This window comes from Sminthopsis crassicaudata, chromosome 4, assembly GCF_048593235.1.
Source record: "Sminthopsis crassicaudata isolate SCR6 chromosome 4, ASM4859323v1, whole genome shotgun sequence".
Lineage (NCBI taxonomy): Eukaryota > Metazoa > Chordata > Mammalia > Dasyuromorphia > Dasyuridae > Sminthopsis > Sminthopsis crassicaudata.
Window position 1 is genome coordinate 392,291,728 of NC_133620.1, and position 22,023 is coordinate 392,313,750.

General features: G+C 32.0%; 1 protein-coding gene across 1 annotated transcript in view; it reads left to right on the plus strand.

Moving 5' to 3' along the window:
• Positions 1–22,023, plus strand: part of FMN2 (formin 2) — a 460,904-nt gene that overhangs the window by 172,182 nt on the left and 266,699 nt on the right. Inside the window, exon 8 of the mRNA XM_074262500.1 lies at positions 16,048–16,135. Within this exon, the coding sequence (XP_074118601.1) occupies positions 16,048–16,135 (88 nt within the window). The remainder of the gene's footprint in view (positions 1–16,047; positions 16,136–22,023) is intronic.

The window sequence follows — 22,023 nt, forward strand, 5'->3', positions numbered from 1 at the left end:
CTGTTATGGACAGTGGTTGAAGAAAGAATTGTCAGAGTAACCAGAAATGCTTTAATATCCTTTATAAGGTTGATAAATGATGTGACCAAAATGATACTAAGATAAAAGCTGAAGGTAATGTGAAGGGAAAGGGAAAGAAGGTGAGGGTGAACTGAGTTTTTTTTTTTTTTTTCACAAGATTTTTCAGACACAGATATAACTGCCTCTCATAGTATTCTTTAATTATGTCACTGTTCTATGTCAACTTCCATAGTGCCTGATGAATAATTCCAAAAAATGTGCAGTCTTATTGATAGTGTAGTGCCGCCAATAACGTAAATTAGAATTGATCCTTGCCTGCCTATCCTATGTAACACTCATCCATTTTCTCTTAGAAGTTTGCCACAAACAGTCCAGAGAATTTCTCTCTGTTATCTTGATATCATCAGAATATCACATAGATACTTTACCAAACTCTATCTTTAGCCCATCTTTTTCAGTCATGGATTTCTATAGTGATGTATGCTCCCTTTTTAACTTACTTTCTTGTGATATGTAAATAACATACATACCCTTGTGTCTCTACTTTGGGCTAAATGTGATTTCTCCTCAAATAAAAATTTTAGAGACTAGTTTTTATAACTTGCAATCTTATAGGAGCAACAGTAGAATATTGCTGCTAAAAATGTGGATCTTCCAGTTAAAGTGGCAATCTATAAGAACTTTGAGGAGCCTGGATTCTTCTAAAATGCCCTTAGATACTTTACAATACAACAGAAGAGGATAAAAGCAGAGAGAATTGACTTAAATCTCCATTATCACTTGTAGGACTGCCTTAGACTTCCAGTAATGTGCAGTGCTTTTGAGCAGAGATAAGCTAGAATAGATGGAAGGCATTAACACACAAGTAGTCTGAAGTCACAGAGGGATACAGGATCATATCAACTCCAAGTATTGAGCTTAGGAAGCCAGCATTCAAGTTACAATAGGAAACATATATATCAACACTCTGGTAAAATGTACCTAAGCCACAAAAAGAAAGTCAACTTATGCCCAGACTCCAGTGTGTGCTCAATGAGTCTATCTATAAAACATCAAGTCTATCTATGAACCACCTTTGGAGATGTCAGCCAAACACCCACCCAAACTATGCAAAACGTAGTTTCCAGCATTCTATGTCTAATCAGAATATATAAGAGAAGAAAAGTGTAAGAAGATAGTTGGAGGAAAATACCTAATTAACATTTATAATTATGAACTCATTCACAAAACAGATGAAATCCAAATGTATTAGAAAACAAAATTCCACAATCCATTGTTCACAAGCAACACTCATGAAACAAAGATTCAGAAGCTGTAGTAGTATCCTTTCTGCTTTAGGAATACTAAAAAAATCAGGGGTATCAGTCATGATGATAGAGAATATGATAGTAAAGACATGGTTACAATATAAAAATAAAGAAACTATGCTTAGAAATATAATAATTAATTGGTACCAATATTTAGAATATATATGTAAATATACATATATGTGTATATACATACACATGCACACACAAAATGAATATACTATGATATAGTATTAAAGTATTTAAAGGCCAATTTATTCAAATTAAAGACAGTAGTAGAGAGTAAAACTTTCATAGGGGAAGACCATGGTATACCCACCTAGACAAACATAACAAATAGATAAAGAAAAAGCAAATTAAATACCTTAGTAGAATTTTAGAAAAGTTACATATGGTGGGTCTATAGTGATTATTGAAAGGGAATCTTTCTTTTCTATGCATGTCACTTTTACAAAAAGTGGCCACATATGTTAGACCATGAAAAAGTCACAAAAATATGTAAAAAAAGCCCATCTCTATATATCAGACATATTCTTTGCCCAACAAAATGCCATAAAATTATATTTAATAAAGGGCCTCCAAAGAGAAAAGAAAATTTAGTAGCAAATATTAGTAAAATTATTTAAACATTAAAATTAAAGCTAAAAATAATTTAATGCTAAAATTGGTTTATCAAAGAATCACTATAGAATAATTAATATATGTCAATAATGAGATAGCCATGAAAAACTTTGGAATGTGACTACAATTTTAAGGAGGAAATCTATAGCTCTAAATGTTCTCATCAATTAAAGAAAGAACATGAAAATCCACAAATTCATCAACTTAAGAGAAAAAAAGAACTATTAGAAAAGCAAACAAATCACAAAACACCAGTTAAATACTAAATTAGAAACTCTGAATATCAAAAATGAGATTAGTAAAATTGGAAGAAAAAAAGAGCCTTGCATTTCAGGGAGATTATTAGATTCATTAAAATAACTCTGCCATGTCCAAAGGTAAACTAACTCCATCTTTTGTTCAGTTCTGTGGATACAACACTATCTTTTGCCTCATAAAGAATATAATATATACACAATACATGTCCAGAATAAGGGCTAATAAAATTAATAATCATGCATGCATAGAGAAAAAACTGTCATCCATTGGATCATGGTGTAGATAATTTAGAAAACTGGATAATTTGTGTATTGGGAGAATGGGGGGAATGTACTAAGTTGTTCTGAGTAAATAGAAGCCAGCTTGCAACTTTGTTGATTTTCACATAGCTAGCATAGGATCTGAGGAATCAGGAGTAGAGGATACAGAATATGTGAATAATTAACATTGTAAATATGTTTAGAAGGAGGCGTGGCAAAATTAGCTTTGGCATAAGGTAGTAAATTTTCTCAATTTATAATGGACAGATGAGGATACAAATGTCTTGAAAATAATGCCATGGAGTGGGAAAACTCATTGGTTTTTTTTGAAGACTAAGTGGCATATTGAAACATTTATCCTGTAACAGTGGTCATCATAAATGAGTACACTGACAAATCAGTGTTCATTTTTATTTTCACTTTCAAACACTAGGAGGTTTTTGGAAAATAAGCCATCTGCTTAGCATGACATTTCCAAAAATAAAGATAGTTTTATTGAACAAAATCTGGGATTGTACTGATATATGGGTTAGAAATAAGTGAAATTTTTTGCCTTTGTAAAACTGGCTTCATAGGACTAGGATCAATAAGAGAATAAGTAGAATAAATTACAATTTAGATCTGACCCACTGGAAGGATATAAGTAGAATAATCTACTTACTTAAATAATCTACATACTGTGCAGTCAATCCATGTACACTTGTTTGTCCTTCATTGTCTAAGAGAAATGTGATTATAGAAATAATAAAATATTTCTTAAGAATTTAGAAATCCTTATTTGAAAGACATCTAATCTCAATGAAATGAATGATATTAATTCATTATCTTAGAAACCATCTACATAGAAAAACTTATTTATCTTTCTTTTTATAATATCTAATTATAGAGAAGATGTATTGTAAAACTATTAAATAAAGTAATTCAAAAGTCATAATATCTAGGGAATAAAGCAATCTATACCTTACTCTGAAATTTTTCTGTGGGTTAATAAATCTGACTTTGTAAAATGTGTAACTTTTCAACCCTCAAGTTTTTTCTTTGCAAAATAAGTGGAAAATATAGTATGGGAAGGAAGGAAAGATATAATGTGTGAAAAATCCTTGTTAGAAATGCAAATAATGAGATTTCTGCATTTAAAATAACCTTAAATATCTCATGCATATGCTACAGTCTTTTATCTAGAACTTTTGCTCTGTCTTGTTATTAGAAGGTGTGGAAAGGAATGCTGATTCCTTTTAATTTCTTCTAATAGATTCCATGATTTTGCCTGAACCGATATTTTTACAGTGAGCGACTTCATTTTGAAATGTGAATTAAGATGACATTGCAATGTGTGTTTTGATGCTGTGACAGGTCATTGTTATATTTTTCCTAGACATTCTTTTGTATTAACATATTTTTTAATATTTATAATGTGTTACTCTAGAACTTTTTCCAGAATCTGAGATTTTGTGATAGTAATTGACAATTTCATACTCTAGAAATAAAATTAATATTTTAAAAGTTTCAAATTAATTACTAAAATATTTATTAAGCATCTACTATCACAAAATCTCAGATTCTGGAAAAAGTTCTAGAGTAACACATTATAAATATTACAAATATGTCTAATGCAAAAGAATGTCTAGGAAAAATATGCATTATGATCTCTTTGGGGTACAGACTCAGTAGAGATACTGTTGGATAAAAGAGTTTGCACAATCTGATAGCCCTTTGGCCATAGTTTCATATTGCTCTCCAGAATGATTGGATCAGTTTACACCACCACCAATAAAATATTTGTGTCCCAGTTTTCCCACATATCCTCCAATATTTATCATTGTCTTTTACTGTCATTTTAGCCAATCTGAGAGGTGTGTAGTGGTATCTAAGAGTTGCCTTAATTTGCATTTCTCTAATCAATGGTGATTTAGAGCATTTTTCATATGACTGGAAATCATATTGTATTTTCAAGACAAGAGACTTAAATATCTTTGTGCTTAACAAAAATTAAAGAGGGGATGGACATTTGTAATAATTAGTTTTAATTTGAGAAGCATTTTATTTGGTTGTTTTCTCATCTCTTAAAAATATATTTTTGCTTATTATTATGTGAATGTAAATAGGAATTGTTTTTTTTAACACTGAGGCATACTAAAGTTAACTAACTCACCCAGGGCCACACATAGGAAATTATTTTTTAAAAAAATATTTTGAAACTGGAGTAGTCACCTATCAGAATAAGGATATAATTATTATGAATTATGCTTACTGCCCTTTTTTTGATCTAACAGTAGCCTTCCATGTGTGTACACACATGGATGCATATAAACATGCATATAACACATAATACATATATGCAATTATATATTTAAACTAGATTTATAGTATATACATGTATTGAATGCATACATATAGAGATGGAGACAGATAGGCAAATTCTAATTTAGGCTAACCAAAGAAAAGACAAGTTGACATATTTTATGAAGAGAGCAGAAGTTCTGATCTCTGGTGCCAATATTGGTGGTGTTTCTATTGTTTTTTGTTTGTTTGTTTGTTTGTTTGCAATCATAAGCCCTGGATTCTGATAAACATTGCCTTAAAATGAAATTTAACCTTGATAATTTGGTTGCTATAACAACAATATCATATCATAATCAATTCTAATGCACATGACTCTTTCCAACAATGATATGATTGAGGCCAATTTCAATGATCTTGTGATGAAGAGAGCCATTTATACTCAGAGAGAGGACTGTGGGAACTGAGTGTATGGATAACAATATAACATTCTCACTCTTTTTGTTGTTGTTCACTTGCATTTTGTTTTCCTATTCATTTTTTCCCTTTTTTATCTGTCTTTTCTTGTGCAGCAAGATAATTATATAAATATGTTTATATATTGAATTTAACATATATTTTAACATGTATAACATATATTAGATTGCTTGCCATCTAGGGGGGAGGATGAGGGTAAGAAGGGGAAAATTTAGAACACAAGGCTATGTAAGGGTCAATGTTGAAAAATTATTCATGCATACGTTTTGAAAATAAAAAGCTTTAATTACAAAAGATAATTTGGTTGTGATAGTACCTATAAATACTATCATTGTATCTATTTTTAGTATAGTCTTACCCCAAATTTAAGAATAATGTTCTTCCCCATTAAGTGGACTATTTATTTTTAATAACATTATTATCATGGTAATTTACAAAGATGTCTGTGGCCAGTTAGTTCAATTAGCAATGGGGATCCAAGTAGGGGCATCTCATTCAATATTACATTTTCTACTGCTGGAGCTTGAATTCCTCTTCTTTGAAAAATGCACTTAAGAGTGGGCAAAAAAGTACTGATGTAATTGCAGTATCATTGATCTATAGTAGAAAGGGATATGATAAGTCATCTAGTCCAATTCCTACATTTTTCAAATGAGGGAACTGAGCTATAGGGAAGTTAAGTGACGTGCCTAAAATCACATAAGTAGTAAATATTGGAAGCAAAATTTGAACCTGCATACTCTATTTCAGAATCAATACTCTTCCAGCTGTACAAAACTGTCTTTCCCAATATAGCATGCTAGATGGGTGAGAGATGAACCATAGGGAGTTAGGCAGGGTAACCACTTGTTAGAGTAAGGAATTCCTTCTGTATATGGATTAGGGTAGATGGCCACTGAGGTTCCTTGCAGCTTTCAAATTTTGTTTTTGTACCGTTCTTGTTGTAAATGTGAAATTTCCTAGCTAGTTATACTTAGCTCCACGTTTTAGCTCTTTTATTTGTTCTGGTCATATAGAAACCTGAAGACTCATTTGGGTTTCAATGTGTAGGTGAGAACCAGTGTCCTAAAGTAATATCATTCCCTTTTTGGTTGCCTTTTGTTTTTGTTTCCTTGAAAGTTGGAAAGTTCACTGAATTCCTTAATTCTGAGCCAAACTTAAATTTGGATGATTTTTTAATAGTGGACTAAAGATATATTGTGCTATATTTCATAAGCTACCAAGCCAAGAATGTTAAAGATAGATATACGAATAATGTTTTAACACAAAGATATGACAAATGTGCTTACATTGTATTTAAGTATTGGAACAAATACATTGTTTTAGATACCATATAAATAAGGTAATGGCTCTTGTCATCTGAGATGTTTTGTTGCTAAATACACAAAAATACACAAAAGAAGAAAATAATATCTAATGATGAAATCTCTCCATTCAATTTCTGTCATGGTTACTTTATCATCTGGATAGCCAGGAGTAGGTATGATTTAACTCCCTCATCACTCCATGTGTGTTCCTTGTGGATAGAAACATTGCTGATATAGTGGAAATAACATTGGTATTAGAGTCAGAATACCTTAGTTTAAGTCTTAATTTTGATATTTTCCTATTTTGATGAGGCTGAGCAAATTCCCTAATCTTTTTTTGTGGTTCACCTGCCTCATTTGTAAAATATGTTTAATAGCGCTACTATCTCATCTGGCAGCATATAAATCTAAACTCTTATTTGTAATTCATTTTCTTATGCTATGGATAGCATGTTATTCACAAAGGTAGAAACATAACTTGTCTGTATATAAATTTATGTTAGTTGTCTCATGTTTATGATAGAATGTAAAGCTTACTTTCTTGTTTAATTTTGATTAATATTGATATATTGGCAGATAATTGAGGTGGGAAAGATATTGAAATAAAATATCTATCAAAAGTCATATGAGGATTGGCTAATATGTTAAAAGTACATGTGGAACATTGACCTAAAGTGAGTCTTTTATACTTTACGTATGTCCTTTGAATAGAGCTTTGAAGCTAAGTTGGGGGACAATGAGTCCTAAAATAGTGAAATAAGGATAAAAATCAAAACCAAGCTATTAAATAAAGTTAAATGCCAATAAATTCAGGAATTGGAACCAACTAGGAAAAGAACCAAAAGAATCTCTTTAAACTAAACTAGTGTCCAAAGCACCCAAACTTGGTTTTAAGGCAAATATGGTACATAATTAAGATCAACATTCTGTGACCACATTGTCCATTGGCAAACTAACAGAATGTTGCAGTTGTTTTGTTCCATTTAAGAGTGGTGCAGAGTCAGGGCCAGAGAGGGGAGGTGAAGTATGAGGCAAGCCAAGGGTTTATACCTGGGCCAAGGAGACAGGCCAGGAACAAAGTGAGTAGCCAGAAAAACCCTGACAGGTTGGAATGTGGTTCCTTTCAGACAACTGTATCCTTCTTAATTACTGTGAGATATCAGATGTCCCTTTTCCAATTAGCAAATTGTATCTTTTTGCCATTTAAAAAAAAAAAAGTTTAAGCGAATGCTTCCCAAGTGGATAGGAATGTCTGGTGCCAGTCATTTGGAATAGAGATGTCATTCCTGGGATATGGTCAGTGTCAATGCCTTTTGTTGTCTGTGGAGGGCCTTGGAATGTTGTTGGATGACTGTAAGTAAAGTTTGTCTGCCAGCCAGAGCCTGTGGCTCACTCTGTCCGGAGACTTAATGTTATGAACATGAGAATTTGGTGGTATAAATAAAACTGCAGCCTTCCTTGACTGTGAAGGTAGACTATGAGATAACCTTTTGCTCTTCGAAATCCCACACGTTGTAGTCTTCTCTTTTTAATACAGACTGGTGATAATTTGAAATATCTACTGCTCTCACTAAAGATCTGCAGACATTTGGGAGCATTACTACTACTTTAATTGTGGTTCTTTTTGGACCATAGCTTATTCTCATTGAGCCAAAGCCTATTAATATGCCCGAAGGCAGCATACAAATTAAAAATCAGTCATTTAATACAAAATAATATAAATAAGGAGTTGGGGAAGATGGAGAGAATCAGGGAAGATACTTTTTCTCTTATTCTCTAAATACCAAGAGTCTTTCTAGATGGTGGTCTTTTCCTAGCTTCTTTATCACAATTTTTAATCTTCTTTGTATCTTTTCTTACTTCAAATACTATTCTGATTAAAAAATGGTCTAGATATTATATATTATGGGTAGAAGTACTTTCAAGAATACACTGTATGTGCATGTTTTCAGGGTAGTTACCATTTCCCAACTTGGAACACTGAATGAACGTAATATGAATTAGCAGAGAGTGATACATGGAACATGTTTTTAAAATACTTGGTGATTGAATGACAAGAATGGAAAGTTATAGTGACATCAAAACATAAATGATGCCAGACAAAGAATTTTAGTTAGGTAATAGAGTTCCTAAAAAAGAAATGTATCAAAACTCCATCCATACATCATCTAGCTATCTATCTATTCAGAAACTTATGCAAGGGCTACTTAGTAAGACAGATATGTGTCAGAATGTGTAAGTGGGAAAAAATTTGAGATTTGAGATTACTGAAGCTTAATTAAGATGATGGTAGTGTGAATAGAGAGAAGAAAATCGATTCAAGAAATGTGTAGAGATAAAAACAACTAATTAGATATGATATTTGATAACAAGAACTTCATTATGATTTTGACAGTAGGAGACAGGATGAATAATGATATCACAGAAGAAATTAGTGAAGTAAGGAAGAACAGTAAATTTAGGAGGAAATATTAGATCAGTTGTTACATAGATTGATTGGAACTAAAGAAAAGCATCTATGTAATGACATATTGGAATTTCAAGGTGCAGAACTGAGGTTTATAAAATATGCAATATTGGCCAAACCAGAAGGAATCCTGAGAAATGAAATTTTGATTAGATTATTATCCCGTTATATTATTTCAGTCCTAAACTTCTAGTTTAATCTATCTCCTTTTAGTGGTCATTTTTGTTCTTCTCTTTCTTTCCTTCCTATGTTAAATGTTTTGGGTTATTTTTGATATGGCTCTTGATTATAACACATACCACCTAGGATATGGCCCCTGGTTCTGGAGCCTTTGTGTGAAGCAACAGCTTTTTTACACTAGGAGATTTTACTTTGGAATTCACCTTTACCTAATCTCTGTAGTTGATTCTTCTTATCTTGTTCTTCTCAAAGAGGGATTTAACTTGCTGGATCTGGCCCTTCATTCCTGCAGCATACTACAAAATCTCTAGCATGAGTCAATGCCAATTGTTTCAGAGGAAAATAATGTGTTCCTTCTGAGATTGTATAAAGCAATAGAGGGCTATACCAGGCTTATTAGAGACTAAGGTTCAAATCTTGACTTTATTATGTGATCTTTTAATATATGAACAAACAATTTTTCTTGTTTGTTGAAAAATATACATATATCTATACATATACTTCTATATAATTATTCCTTTTTTTTTAAAGTAAGTACTTTTTAATTATCTGTTTGGCTCACTGTAATATTTCTAGTTTTATTTTTTTAAGTGTGTGCTTTTGTTATGATCTCACAGTTTTCCATCATAGTCATTCTTCTGAACTATTCTGTTTTTAACAATTTTTCAACATATGGATAAATCCTTCTCTTTATCTGTGCCTCTTCTGTATAAGAAAGCATGATAATCCTATTTATAAATTTGTATCACTTCTTTGCCATGTTGTAATATTGAGGAATATTGTTTGTGCTGAAAATTGTACAAATAATCACCTTATTGTTCTTGGTTTTAATCATTCAAATAGCGAGTGTTTAATTCTTAGATTGTTCTCAACCCTGTTCTCAAGTGGTTGTGTTTATGGGTGAGGGGAGGAAAAAGATGAATAAATTATAGATGAATCTTGATCAATGTTGTCAAACTCAAATAGAAATGAAGGGTGCTAATTCATGCCTCTTAGTTTTAAAATATAATTTTTTATTGTATTTTTGTTTTGCTAAAATTTTTTGAAATATATTTTAATCTGGTTCTGGCTGCATTTGTGGAGATTTGAGGACTATCACTTAAGGCTTTTGATTTAGATGGTGAATGTTCTTGGAATTCAAGTAGGATACAATAGATTTAATAAGAATGAGGAGAGAAAGATGCAAAGTTATACAGGTAAATTAGCAACCAGCTCTCAAGATAAAAAGTACATAAAATAAACTTTTAAGTTTAACATGCATTTTTAATATTTTGTACATCATTTTCTTAAAAATAGACAACAAACAAAACAATAAATCAAGGCATAGCTTCATAGACTAAAAATTTAACAACTGGCTGAACTGAGTCAGTGAAAACTTGATATTCAACCATGCAGAGGTTGATTGTAATCTGTACCATTGGAAGGTATGCCTAGATTGGAGATATCAGATTCATTGAAATTCATGCATAGGAAATCAGAAACTATTTAATTTATGAGAGTAGTAATGACAATGTAGGAAGGATATTCATTTAGCCATAGTACCTAGGATGATGGAGTAAGAGAGGCTAGAATTAGGAAGGCTATCTGGGTAGCTTTTATAGAAATTTACATAAATGTATTGAGACTTGTTAAGTTGTTAATGATAAAAAAAAGGACTTAAAATAATTTAAAGAAATTTAAATTAATTAAAAGAATTTAAGAAATCTAGATGGAAAAATAGGAGAATTGAATTACTGGAATAAAGGGGTAAGGAAGGAATGAGCATTTACTAAACATCTAATTTTTGGTATATCATATAAACTGAGGAGATTCAATCAGATAACCTCTAAGGTTCTTTCCATTTCTAAATCTATGATCCTATGGATGAAATTTTGCATATACTCTACTTGAGGGTATGGCAAGGCATTCAAATGTAAATGAACAACAGAAATCAAGTTTAGAATTGGATCCTAAATGAGAAGGGCTAGTGACATAGAATCAAGAGTCATCTGAATGAAAAGGAAGTGTTAAAGTTATAGAAGTGAGATCTCATAAAGGAAGAAGGCCATAGGCCAATGAATTTTGGGATGAATGACCATGTTTATGATTTGGAAAGACTCATAAGATCACAGACTTTGAGCTAGTATCATCTAGCTCATCTAGCTCAACTGCTTCATGTTACAGACAAAAAACCCCTGAAACTCAGAGCACTTAGGTGACTTCCCCCTGAATGACAATTTAATATCATTAGCTCTACATGTATCTCTGTGATTCTCAATAAAGAGAATTCAATCGTTTCCCCCTAAATATCTCTTCTCCTCTAAACATTATTTTTAGTTACTACCCATTGTCACTATCTCAGTATCATCCTTAATCATTTTTCTTCATCATACCTAATATATTTCCAGTTCTTATTCATTCTACCATCTTTCTCATTTAGCTTATTCTCTTTGTTCATATCATAATTCCTGTGGGTGGTATAGTGGATAGAACACTGGACTTAGAGTCAGGGAGAAAAGTTTGAATACTATCTCAGTTATTTATTAGCTGTTAGACAATGTTAGCTGGGTTAGCAAACATTGTTACCATGAACAAGTGATTTTATCTTTTTCTGCTTCAGTTTCTTCATATGTAAAATGAGGATAATGATAGCACTTAGTTTCAAATGATGTGATTTAGGAGAAAATGATGAGGTCTCTGGCAGAGAAAAACTGAAGCATCAGGGAAGGAGAATAACTTCTATCTGTTTAACCATATGGTCCTACCCTCTATTCTTTCTCCTTCTTTATAGATCTTATAACTCTTTTAGAGTACTAAACTGCTCTGTAGATTTAGCCTGTATATCCTTTCTCTTTGTGAGTTTCATTAGTGAACTTGTTTTTTTCCATCATTAATTGTTAAAGCATCTAACTATGTGCTCTCCCAACTCTATTTCATATTGTCACCTCTAGTGTCTTTTATATCTCTTCATTTTATCATAACCTCTTTTCCTAAATAAATCTATGTTTTACCAAAGAGAATAGCCATTGTGAATTCTTCACAGGAACATAAGCCCAAATTTGGTGCCTGTCAATATTTGGTGCTAAACCCCAAACATATCAGCAATTGCTCTCCTAAATCATATCATCAGAGTTTTTGAAAGGGGGACAATATGATATTATATGCTAAGTGTTTTGCAAATCTTAAAGATGAGCTATAATTATCTCTCTTGGATTTAAAACTGACTGGGTTGAAGAAGATAGGGAAAGGTTAGTGAAAAGAAAAATAATTTTATAGGCTAATTTCAGTGATCTCATTTAGTGTCTGTATAATATTGGCCTCTCCTATGTGTGTGTGGGGGGGGGTGTGTGAGAGAGAGAGACAGAGACAGAGAGACAGAGAGAGAGGGATTGATTGATTGATTGTTGGGTTCATGCTATATGATCAGAAACAAATTTGGCATGTAGTTTGATTATCAACTGACACTGGGACCTTTTAGCAACCAAGCAGCCTTTAACATAGTCAGTTAGCCCACTGAGAAAATATTTAGTTTCCTTTGTATTTTGAAACTTTTTTCAAAAAGTCTTCTGGGTCTCAAGCTGAAGGAGTTTTGTACTATGCCTGATGTTCTTAGATCTAGAGATTTGATTACTGGTCTTTTGGTGTTTTTCATTGTAATGGCGACAATAGTCTATAGCCTGTAGGCTTAGACTTTTGCTTAGTATGATTGCTTTCTCTTCATTTTCACTGTGGGAATTACTTTAGGCACACATGTTAATGGGCATGTTTAGTGAATTAGTACTATATTGTGTTACTTTATAAGTAGCTTATTTGGAAGGTGAAGTAAGTGAATGGGAACTTAAGCAATTTCACTCTCACCACAGTTCCCTCTTCCCTACCTCCCAAAGTGGTATATACAAACTACGGCTAAACAAAATAAGCTATGTCTATTCCTTTTTAATACATCAATGAACTCTTGTAGAATGCAGCTTTTGTGAAATAAAAAGGAAGTTTCCTTTATTCAACTTTTTTTTTGTGTTCTCTATAACCAACTTCAGAAACAATAGATTTGATACTGTCCTTTGTTTTTACATTTACAAGGATGGATGGATGGAAGGAAGGAAAGGAAAAGGGAAAGGGAAAGGGAAAGGGAAAGGGAAAGGAAAGGAAAGGAAAGGAAAGGAAAGGAAAGGAAAGGAAAGGAAAGGAAAGGAAAGAAAGGGAAAGGGAAAGGGAAAGGGAAAGGGAAAGGGAAAGGGAAAGGGAAAGGGAAAGGGAAAGGAAAGGAAAGGAAAGGAAAAAAGAGTAAAAAATTACTCCCTAAGGAAGAATTGACTTCTGGAATTTATTCATGAAAAAGATATTGATGTTTATGTTTATTCATGCAAAAGATAGTACACCTTGGTATTATTTCTAAATTTAGAATTTGGGTGCTGTTTCTTTAAAATATGCAGGAAATTATTTTTTAAGTGTGATAATTACATTATTGCTAATTTTGTTTTGTAATTTATTAATCTCATATTTATTTAAAAAAAATGTAGTCCATTTAGGGAGTATACCCTTCTCCATTCTTACCCCTGCTTATTTCATTATTCATAGACAGGAACAATTGGGTAGCTAAGTGGTTAGTGGATAGAGTGCTGAAGCTGAAGTCAGAAAACCTCATCTTCCATCTTCCTGAGTTTGAATCTGGCCTCAGATACTCGCTGTGTAATCCTGGGCAAGCCATTTAACTCTGGCTCAGTTATTTATCTGTAAAATGATCTATAGAAGGAAATGGCAAACTACTCTGGTATCTCTGCCAAGAAAACCCCAAATGAGGTCTTAAAGAGTCAAACACAAATGAGCAACAAAAAAATAGGAATAATAAGGTCAATACACAGGTTTCTAAAACTTTCAGCTTCAATTTTCTTTGTAGCCATCATATCACATTTTATGATAACTGCCCAAGTTTTCTTACCTAAAATAATTTGTACCTCACTTATAGAGACATTGAATGCCTAAAGTATTGTATCCAAGACATGCATTAATGTGTATATTAGTGTCAAAATGTTATATGGGAGATATGAAATGGAATGAGCTATGAATATTAATTTAAAGTGCTTTAATTGAAATTGCTCAAATTAAAGGTCTGAAATAGGTAGGGGGAGGACACTAAACACAAATGTATATATTCCCTTTAGATTTTGATTAAATTATTTTGTCAAAGTAGATAAGAAAAAAGATACTATTCTTTTAAAGTTAAGGAAATTTTCCAGAAGAAATTGTTACATTCTGTTTTTCTAAACTTAGATTTTCATGAAAGTAACATTTTTTGTTTTTTTGTTTTGTGTGTGTGTGTGTGTGTGTGTGTGTGTGTGTTTTGTTTTGTTTTGTTTTGTTTTTTAATAGGATAGCTTTGGTAGACCCAGTGGCTTCAAACTCAAGTAGTTTATAAAAAGTTAGTAACAACTTCCTCAGTGAAACTCGAGATTTAATTACATTTGCAAAAAAGCCCAAAAGAAAGAGTTTGCCATAGATTTTGTGCTTCACTCTGCTCCATTTACTACAGTAAAATCTGTATAAAGGAAGAGATGTACTGTGGAACATTGTCCCTTTGCCAGAAGAGGCTTTTTAACCTTAAGTTTCACAAAAGGGTTATGGTGTTGTGGTTGATCATTCTGAATTTTTTTCTTTCTTTATTCCCCCTCCTGGGAACCACGAAAGCTATTATTGCAATTACAAATATTGTTTCGCTTTGTGACTTTGTATGACAGATGGCTAAGATTATTTTATTAGTTCTCTGATTGACCCAATTTCAACCAAAAAAAGTAAAGCTTGGTGGGCAATTATGATAGCTGTTAAGGCAGCTGTCACTTCTGGTAATTTGATCTTAACTGTTTTTCTTTCCCCCAAGTGTTTTTCTAAGCAGCTGTAAAACAAAACATCAGAGAGTTAGTAAAATCTTGAAGTGCCATGAATGTGGCCTGCTTCTGGGATAGAGGAAACTTATAACTGAATATATTGATGAAAAGCAAATATATGTGTGTGTGTGTATACATACATACACACACATGTATACAGCATGGAAATAAAGAATTTCCTATATAAAGTATTTATATATACATATACATACACACAAATGCTCATGCCTGCACATACACGTGTGTGTGTGTGTGTGTGTGTGTGTGTGTGTGTGTGTGTGTGTGCCTCTTTTTGCTCTATAGAGATTCCTTCATTACTTTTTTAGGAAAATTCTGTTGGGTTCTTAGTGAAGAATTTTGAAATCTGATATAGCCATTGGTGTGGTAGATGAAACTCTATTATTTCTCTGGAAAGTTTTAGCCTAAAATGTATGAAGAGTACAAAAATAGTGGCACTGCCAGCAAACAGCAGAGTTTTTGAAAGTATTGCATAAAATGGAATCTAAATCTGCTCTGAGGGAAAAGTCATAAGACAACAACTTGATGGGACATTTTGTTTTTTTCTTGCTGATTTTACTTGTCCTGTGTTACAAATGTCCACATTTAAAAAAAGAACTTTTTATTACTAACTCAGGCATTAATCCAGCATGAATAATAATTGACATCCTGAAGAATAAAGCAATTACCCAAATGATTGGGATGATACTTGTTGATTACTCACTCTCTTAAGAGAGTAGGTAGAATTTATGAAATTGAGACTACTAATAAGTTGCTCAGTCATATATGTGTGTCTGTAATGATTGTAAATAAAGCAAATTTCTCTAAATATAACATATGGCATTGAATCCTTCATATACCATATGACAGTGAATCTTTCATATTTTAAGCACTGGCACAAAATTGTTTCTTTGCTAGATTGTGAGCTAGTATTACAAAACAATCAATAATAAGCTTGAATTGCAAATTAACTCGGGGTTTTTTTCTTCTTTTTCTTTCTGTCTTGAACAGGTTGTCAAGTTATTAAGCAACAAAAGATCACAAGCAGTTGGAATACTAATGTCAAGCCTTCATTTAGATATGAAAGACATACAGCATGGTAAGTACAGACAAATTCAACTTTAAAGTAGCATGTCAGGATTGGTTAGTATCATTTTTTTATGTCATTGTATATCAGCTAACTTCTCTCTGTATTTCCCATTAATATTATTGGATTATGTAGGTATACATTGCTAATAAATGGTATTAACTTTCTTTCCTCATGGTGGGCTATTCCCGCTTTTTCTTTTTTTTTTGTCAGATAAATCTATGTGTGTGTGTTTGTGTGTAATGTGTTGAACTTCAGTGTCTTTAACTTGTAAAGAACCAGATTCTTATCCTTCATCATAAGACTGTTTTTAAAAAGAGGGGAAAAGAGATGGACAGAGAAAGAGGAGAAATAATTTCACTTTTCTCTCCACTAATCCCAGGCAACATATATATTATTAAATTTGATTTTGTTTCCCATGATTTCCATGCTTTGCTAGTGTTATTTAGAGGAAGGAATCAAGGATATTGAAGAATCTAGAAGCCATGCAAGGGAAATGGTTGAAGGAACTAAGGATGTTAGTCTAGAAAAAAAGAAAAGAGAGTAACATGCCTTCAAATATTTGAAAGACTATGGGATGGAGGATGGGACTTCAGTGAAATTGTTCTCATGTGTTTTCAAGAATAGAATGAAAGCAAATGGGTGGGATTTATAGGAATGTATGTTTTGACTTGATATCAGGAAGAACTTTCTAATATTTAGAGCTATACATCAATGGAACAACTCCTGAAGTGTAGTGAGTTTTCCATCCCTGGAAATGTTTAAGTCATTGCTGGATTTTATCAGGAATGTTGAAAAGGGATTCCAGCATTGGAGAGAGGATTGAACTAAATGACCTCTAATGTCCCATTCAATTCTAAAATTTTATGATATGAATTGGAAATTCTTCTGTAGAATTAAAGGAGAAGTGACTCACAGTCAGCAAAAGAAAATTATTCTTTATAACTGTAGGGAATTTTCATAGCTTTTTATATTAAGAACCTGAATTTACCCCATACTCAGAGATGGGTACGTACATAACAGAGATAGCAAATTTTGCTATCATAAGAATAGATTACTATTTCACACAAGTATCACAGATGGTTTCTCAGTATTACCCACCTTATGTTATTGCTGGTGATCCACACACATGGAAGCAGTAATTTCATGACCTTTTGTAATTTCTTTTATGTTGTTTTTTTTAAATTAAATCTTTAATTGGGTTTATAAAGTAGTTTCTATGTTTAGTGCTAAAATCACATTTATAAATATGAAAGGGTTTTGCCTTTATTATATTTATAATTGGCTTTAACCTATAATTATGCATATTAAAAACTAAGCATTTCTTTGCATCTCCATCACATCCATGCTAAAGAATATCAGTGCACAAAGGTGAAGAGAGGAATTAAATTTATAGTCAGAAAGTCCCTTAAGCTACCCAAAGGCTCAGAATAGATTTAAAGCAGATTGGACTGTCCTGTGGAGTGCCAGCCTACCTATTAAATAAATATGGTTTCAAGTACAGCACAGACTTTATAAATCATGAAAATATTTTACTGGCTTTCTAGATTACTCTGTTTTAAACATGAATTCTCTTTGCTGGACTTAAAATATTACGTGGAATAATTCATAAACAGCACAACTTTGGTATATTCTGTCAATTGATGAGTAACTCTTAATCACAATTTAAGTTGTTATTAAATTGTTTTGATGGTGAAGAGACTTCCTCAAGCTGAAACATTTAGGGTGGTAGTCATAGAGCAAGACGCCAGGGCTGGCGCCAAGAAGTACTTGGTATTTCTAAAACTGGCAGATGTAGTCCAGTTAAGTCATAGAGTGAAATCTGAAAACAATGATATGGTCCTTTCCTTCAGTCAAATATTCAACTTAGTTTGAGTTAATAATGAGAACCTTATGAACAAAGGAGTCCGCCTAACATCTGTGTCTGTGGTAAAGCCAACACAAGTTCATTGAAAATTTGCTAGCTTAACATGCAACACTAACAATAACATGGCATGAACGTCAGTAGTTGATGGGGTCATACAGTATTATACTTAACCTTTATCCTATTAGAATAAGAAGTGTTTGCTCTTGTCTCTTCTAAAGCTTGCAAACCACTTTGCAAAGAATGGTTGTATGAAAAGGCAATGGTCATTTTGAAATAGATTTGGCTTTCTGTGAAAGAGGTACTTTTAATTTCTACCTTGTTTGAGAAATCCTTATACAAATGAATGAACTATGGGTTTACCTATAGCTTTTTATTTAATTTGACATCTAGAAAGCTATTCTTAATTTGAGATTAAGAAATCATTGCCTTTTAGAAACAATGAATTTCAAATAGTTTCCATTCTATAAATTATTTCATAGGAATTGTGGAGTTTTTTTTTAGATTCTCAAATTCATTTGTGTATCAAGCATTGCCATTTTGCTGTTATGTGATTTTATTTTAAAAAACAAACAAACAAACAAACAAACAAAAAAACCTACCATTCTCAGATCCAGGATACTAGAAAGCAAAAAAAAAGTTGGGAACTACTGATCTATACCATATTTCCTCTCTCAAAAATAAACATATACCTTCTTTTAAAAGGAATAAAGGAATATAATATCAACTCATATCCATATAATGTTTTAAGTAATATATTTTTTCCTAAAAACATATTGAAAATAAACTATATGTGAAATGTTATGATGCATTTATTTTATTTCAGTATTCTTTAGGCAAAAACAAAAGCAAAAATAAATAAATAAATAAATAAATAAATTATGTTAGTGCCTTATTTCAATTTGACTTATTTTGTACAATTGTATTTGCTAATAGCATTGCCTAAAAGCATAGATATTCAACATATGAATAGCCTACTATGACATGTTCTATCTATAAAAAACAATAATAACAACTGAATGTTGGGACAGCTAGATGCATAGGTGGATAGAGCACCAGCCCTGAAATCAGGAAGACCTTATTTCAAATCCAGCCTCAGACACTTAATGCTTCCTAACTGTGTGACCCTGGGCAAGTCATTTAACCACAACTGCATCAGCAAAAAAAAAAAAAAAAAAAAAAAAAAAAAAAAAAAAAAAAAAAAAAAAAAACCTGAATGTTATTTCTATTCTACAGCATCATTTATAAGGTGATATGTAGTAAAAAAACCAAAAAAAAAAACCAAAAAAAAAAAAAAAAAACAAAAACAAAAACAAAACAAAACAAAACAAAAAAGCCCCACAAAAACAAAACTCAAAAACCCCTTACAAAATGAAAAGGGGATAATTGATTTTGTATAGATTTGTTAATGTGGCATTGCTTATGGCTAAACCAATCTTTTTGAGCTTTCACTGCAGGAGACCTTAGCTTTGTGATCTCATGAAAATGGGATTGGGAATTAGGAGATCTGGGTTCTACTTTTGGCCCTGTCTTTACTTGTGTGAATTTATAGCAAAATTTATAAGATTCATTATTTGTAAACCATCATCTTGGGATAGATTAGAGCATATAATCTTTGATTTCTTTCACTTCCAAAATTATTTGGCTAATAAGGAAAATGATGATGATAATGATAGCTAATATGTGTATAGTACTTTATGGTTAGCTAACAAAATGTTTTACATGATTTCATTTGATCTTTTTTTGGATAGCTCTAGGGTGTAGGAGCTATTATTCCCATTTTACAGATAAAGAAATTAAGACTGAGAGCATAAGTGAGCATCAGTATCATACAACTAGAAAGTATTGAAGCAAGATTTGAATTGATTTCTTTATGACAGGTTCAGTTCTATATTCATTACTCTACCAAACTGCCTCTGATTCAATGATGAATTCATTGTTAGTCAGATGGAAGCCATAATCTTAGTTAATAGCCTTAATCTGAATAGTTAAGTTTTTGACAAATCACTATTTCTATGTTTACAAGAAGCTTAGGTGAAAGTAAGGATAAAAAAACGTTAAAACTCAAGGTTATTTGTGCTTTTATTATCTCATGTTTGAGCTACTGTGAACATTTGTTAGTACTCTGGAGTACCAAGGAATTTATTGCACATAGTATGGGAACTTAGGTGTGTGACCCTGGGCAAATCACTTAACCCTGTTCCTTATATATAAAATGATTGGAAAAAGAAAATGGCAAACCATTCCAGTATTCTTGCCAAGAAAATCCCAAATGGAGTCACAATGAATAAGACACAAATGAAACAACTGAACAATAATAAAATGGGAATGTGCAAGGTTAATATCATTTAAGTCCCTTGCTTATGGTTGGTTATTGTCATCCATTCTCGAAATGTTTGTTTATTAGGAATCTATTTAATGTTTATTGAGATAAATATATAGTAAATTATCACTTTTTAAAAAAATTTTATTATATATTTTTTATAATATTATCCCTTGTATTCATTTTTCCAAATTATCTCCTCCCTCTACTCCCTCCCCCCGATGACAGGCAATCCCATACATTTTACATGTGTTACAATATAACCTAGATACAATACATGTGTGTAAATACCATTTTCTTGTTGCACAATAAGCATTAGATTCCGAAGGTACATGAAACCTGGGCAGACAGATATTAGTGCTAACAATTTACATTCACTTCCCAGTGTTTCTTCTCTGGGTGTAGCTACCTCTGTCCATCATTGATCAACTGGAAGTGAGTTGGCTCTTCTTTATGTTGAAGATTTCTACTACCATCAGAATATATCCTCATACAGTATTGTTGTTGAAGTGTACAGTGATCTTCTGGTTCTGCTCATTTCACTCAGCATCAGTTGATGTAAGTCTCTCCAGGCCTCTCTGTATTCCTCCTGCTGGTCATTTCTTACAGAGCAATAATAAATTTTGTATCTATTATTTTCCTAAAATACATCACTTTCTCATATATTACATATGTACTTGTTCACCATAAAGTTGGGCTTTTTATTGTTATAGTTATTTTTATATTAAGATGACTCTTGATATTAACATTGATTATTAACTTACTTGGTATACCCAGAACATAGTGACAGAGGAGTTTTTAGATGTGGTTATTTGTGTTGATAGATAGATAGATACATGGATAGATATACAAGTAGATAGATGGATAGATAAATCGATCTATCAAGTTCGCTTAAAGAATTCTTATCTCTGAATCTGTTTCTGTTTGTCTCTTTCTTCATATGTATGTATGTGTGTTTACATATGTGTATCTTTCTATTAGTCAATCTATTTATACCTCTCTATATAATTAAATACTTTGTACAAATATTGTAAGTTAAAGATAAGTTGATCCAGAATTAAGCAAAAGGAGGCATATGGACTAGTTCTATTTGAGAAATTTCACATTGCCTTCAGTGAACCCAAATTTTTCTCTACAACAAAGACCTGTCTATTTAATATTTGTATTCTAATTAGTGTTATGGTATGGGTACAAGTCATGAAATATTATTGTATTATAAATATTAAAAATGAGAATTATTCAGACAAGTGGAGAGAGACTCATGGTATGATAAGGCTATAATATATAACACAATACAAAGGAACTACAAAGAAGAACATGAAAAAAAGACTTGTTATGAATGAAAATAAAGGCTGAATACTCTCTATAAACACTACATTTACTGAGAACTCTTTCTTTTCCCCTTCTCTTCATCTCTTATCATTTAAATGTCTTTGATTATCTATTACTTTTGCCTGTCTCACTTGAAGAGATAACCCTTCACTTTACTAAAGGAAATCCTAATTGCACAAGTGATCCCATTTTATCTCATCTCTCCCAGTATATTGTCTCTTATCATTCCTAATCTATTACTAATTCATTCTCTCCCTATCTACTGGCTTCTTCTTTCCTAGATACAAACATGTCTATGTCTCCTCTCCCTTAAAAAAACTCTCACTTGATTCTTTGAGCTGCACTAATTATTGTCATAAAGCCAACCTTTTGTGATTGAAC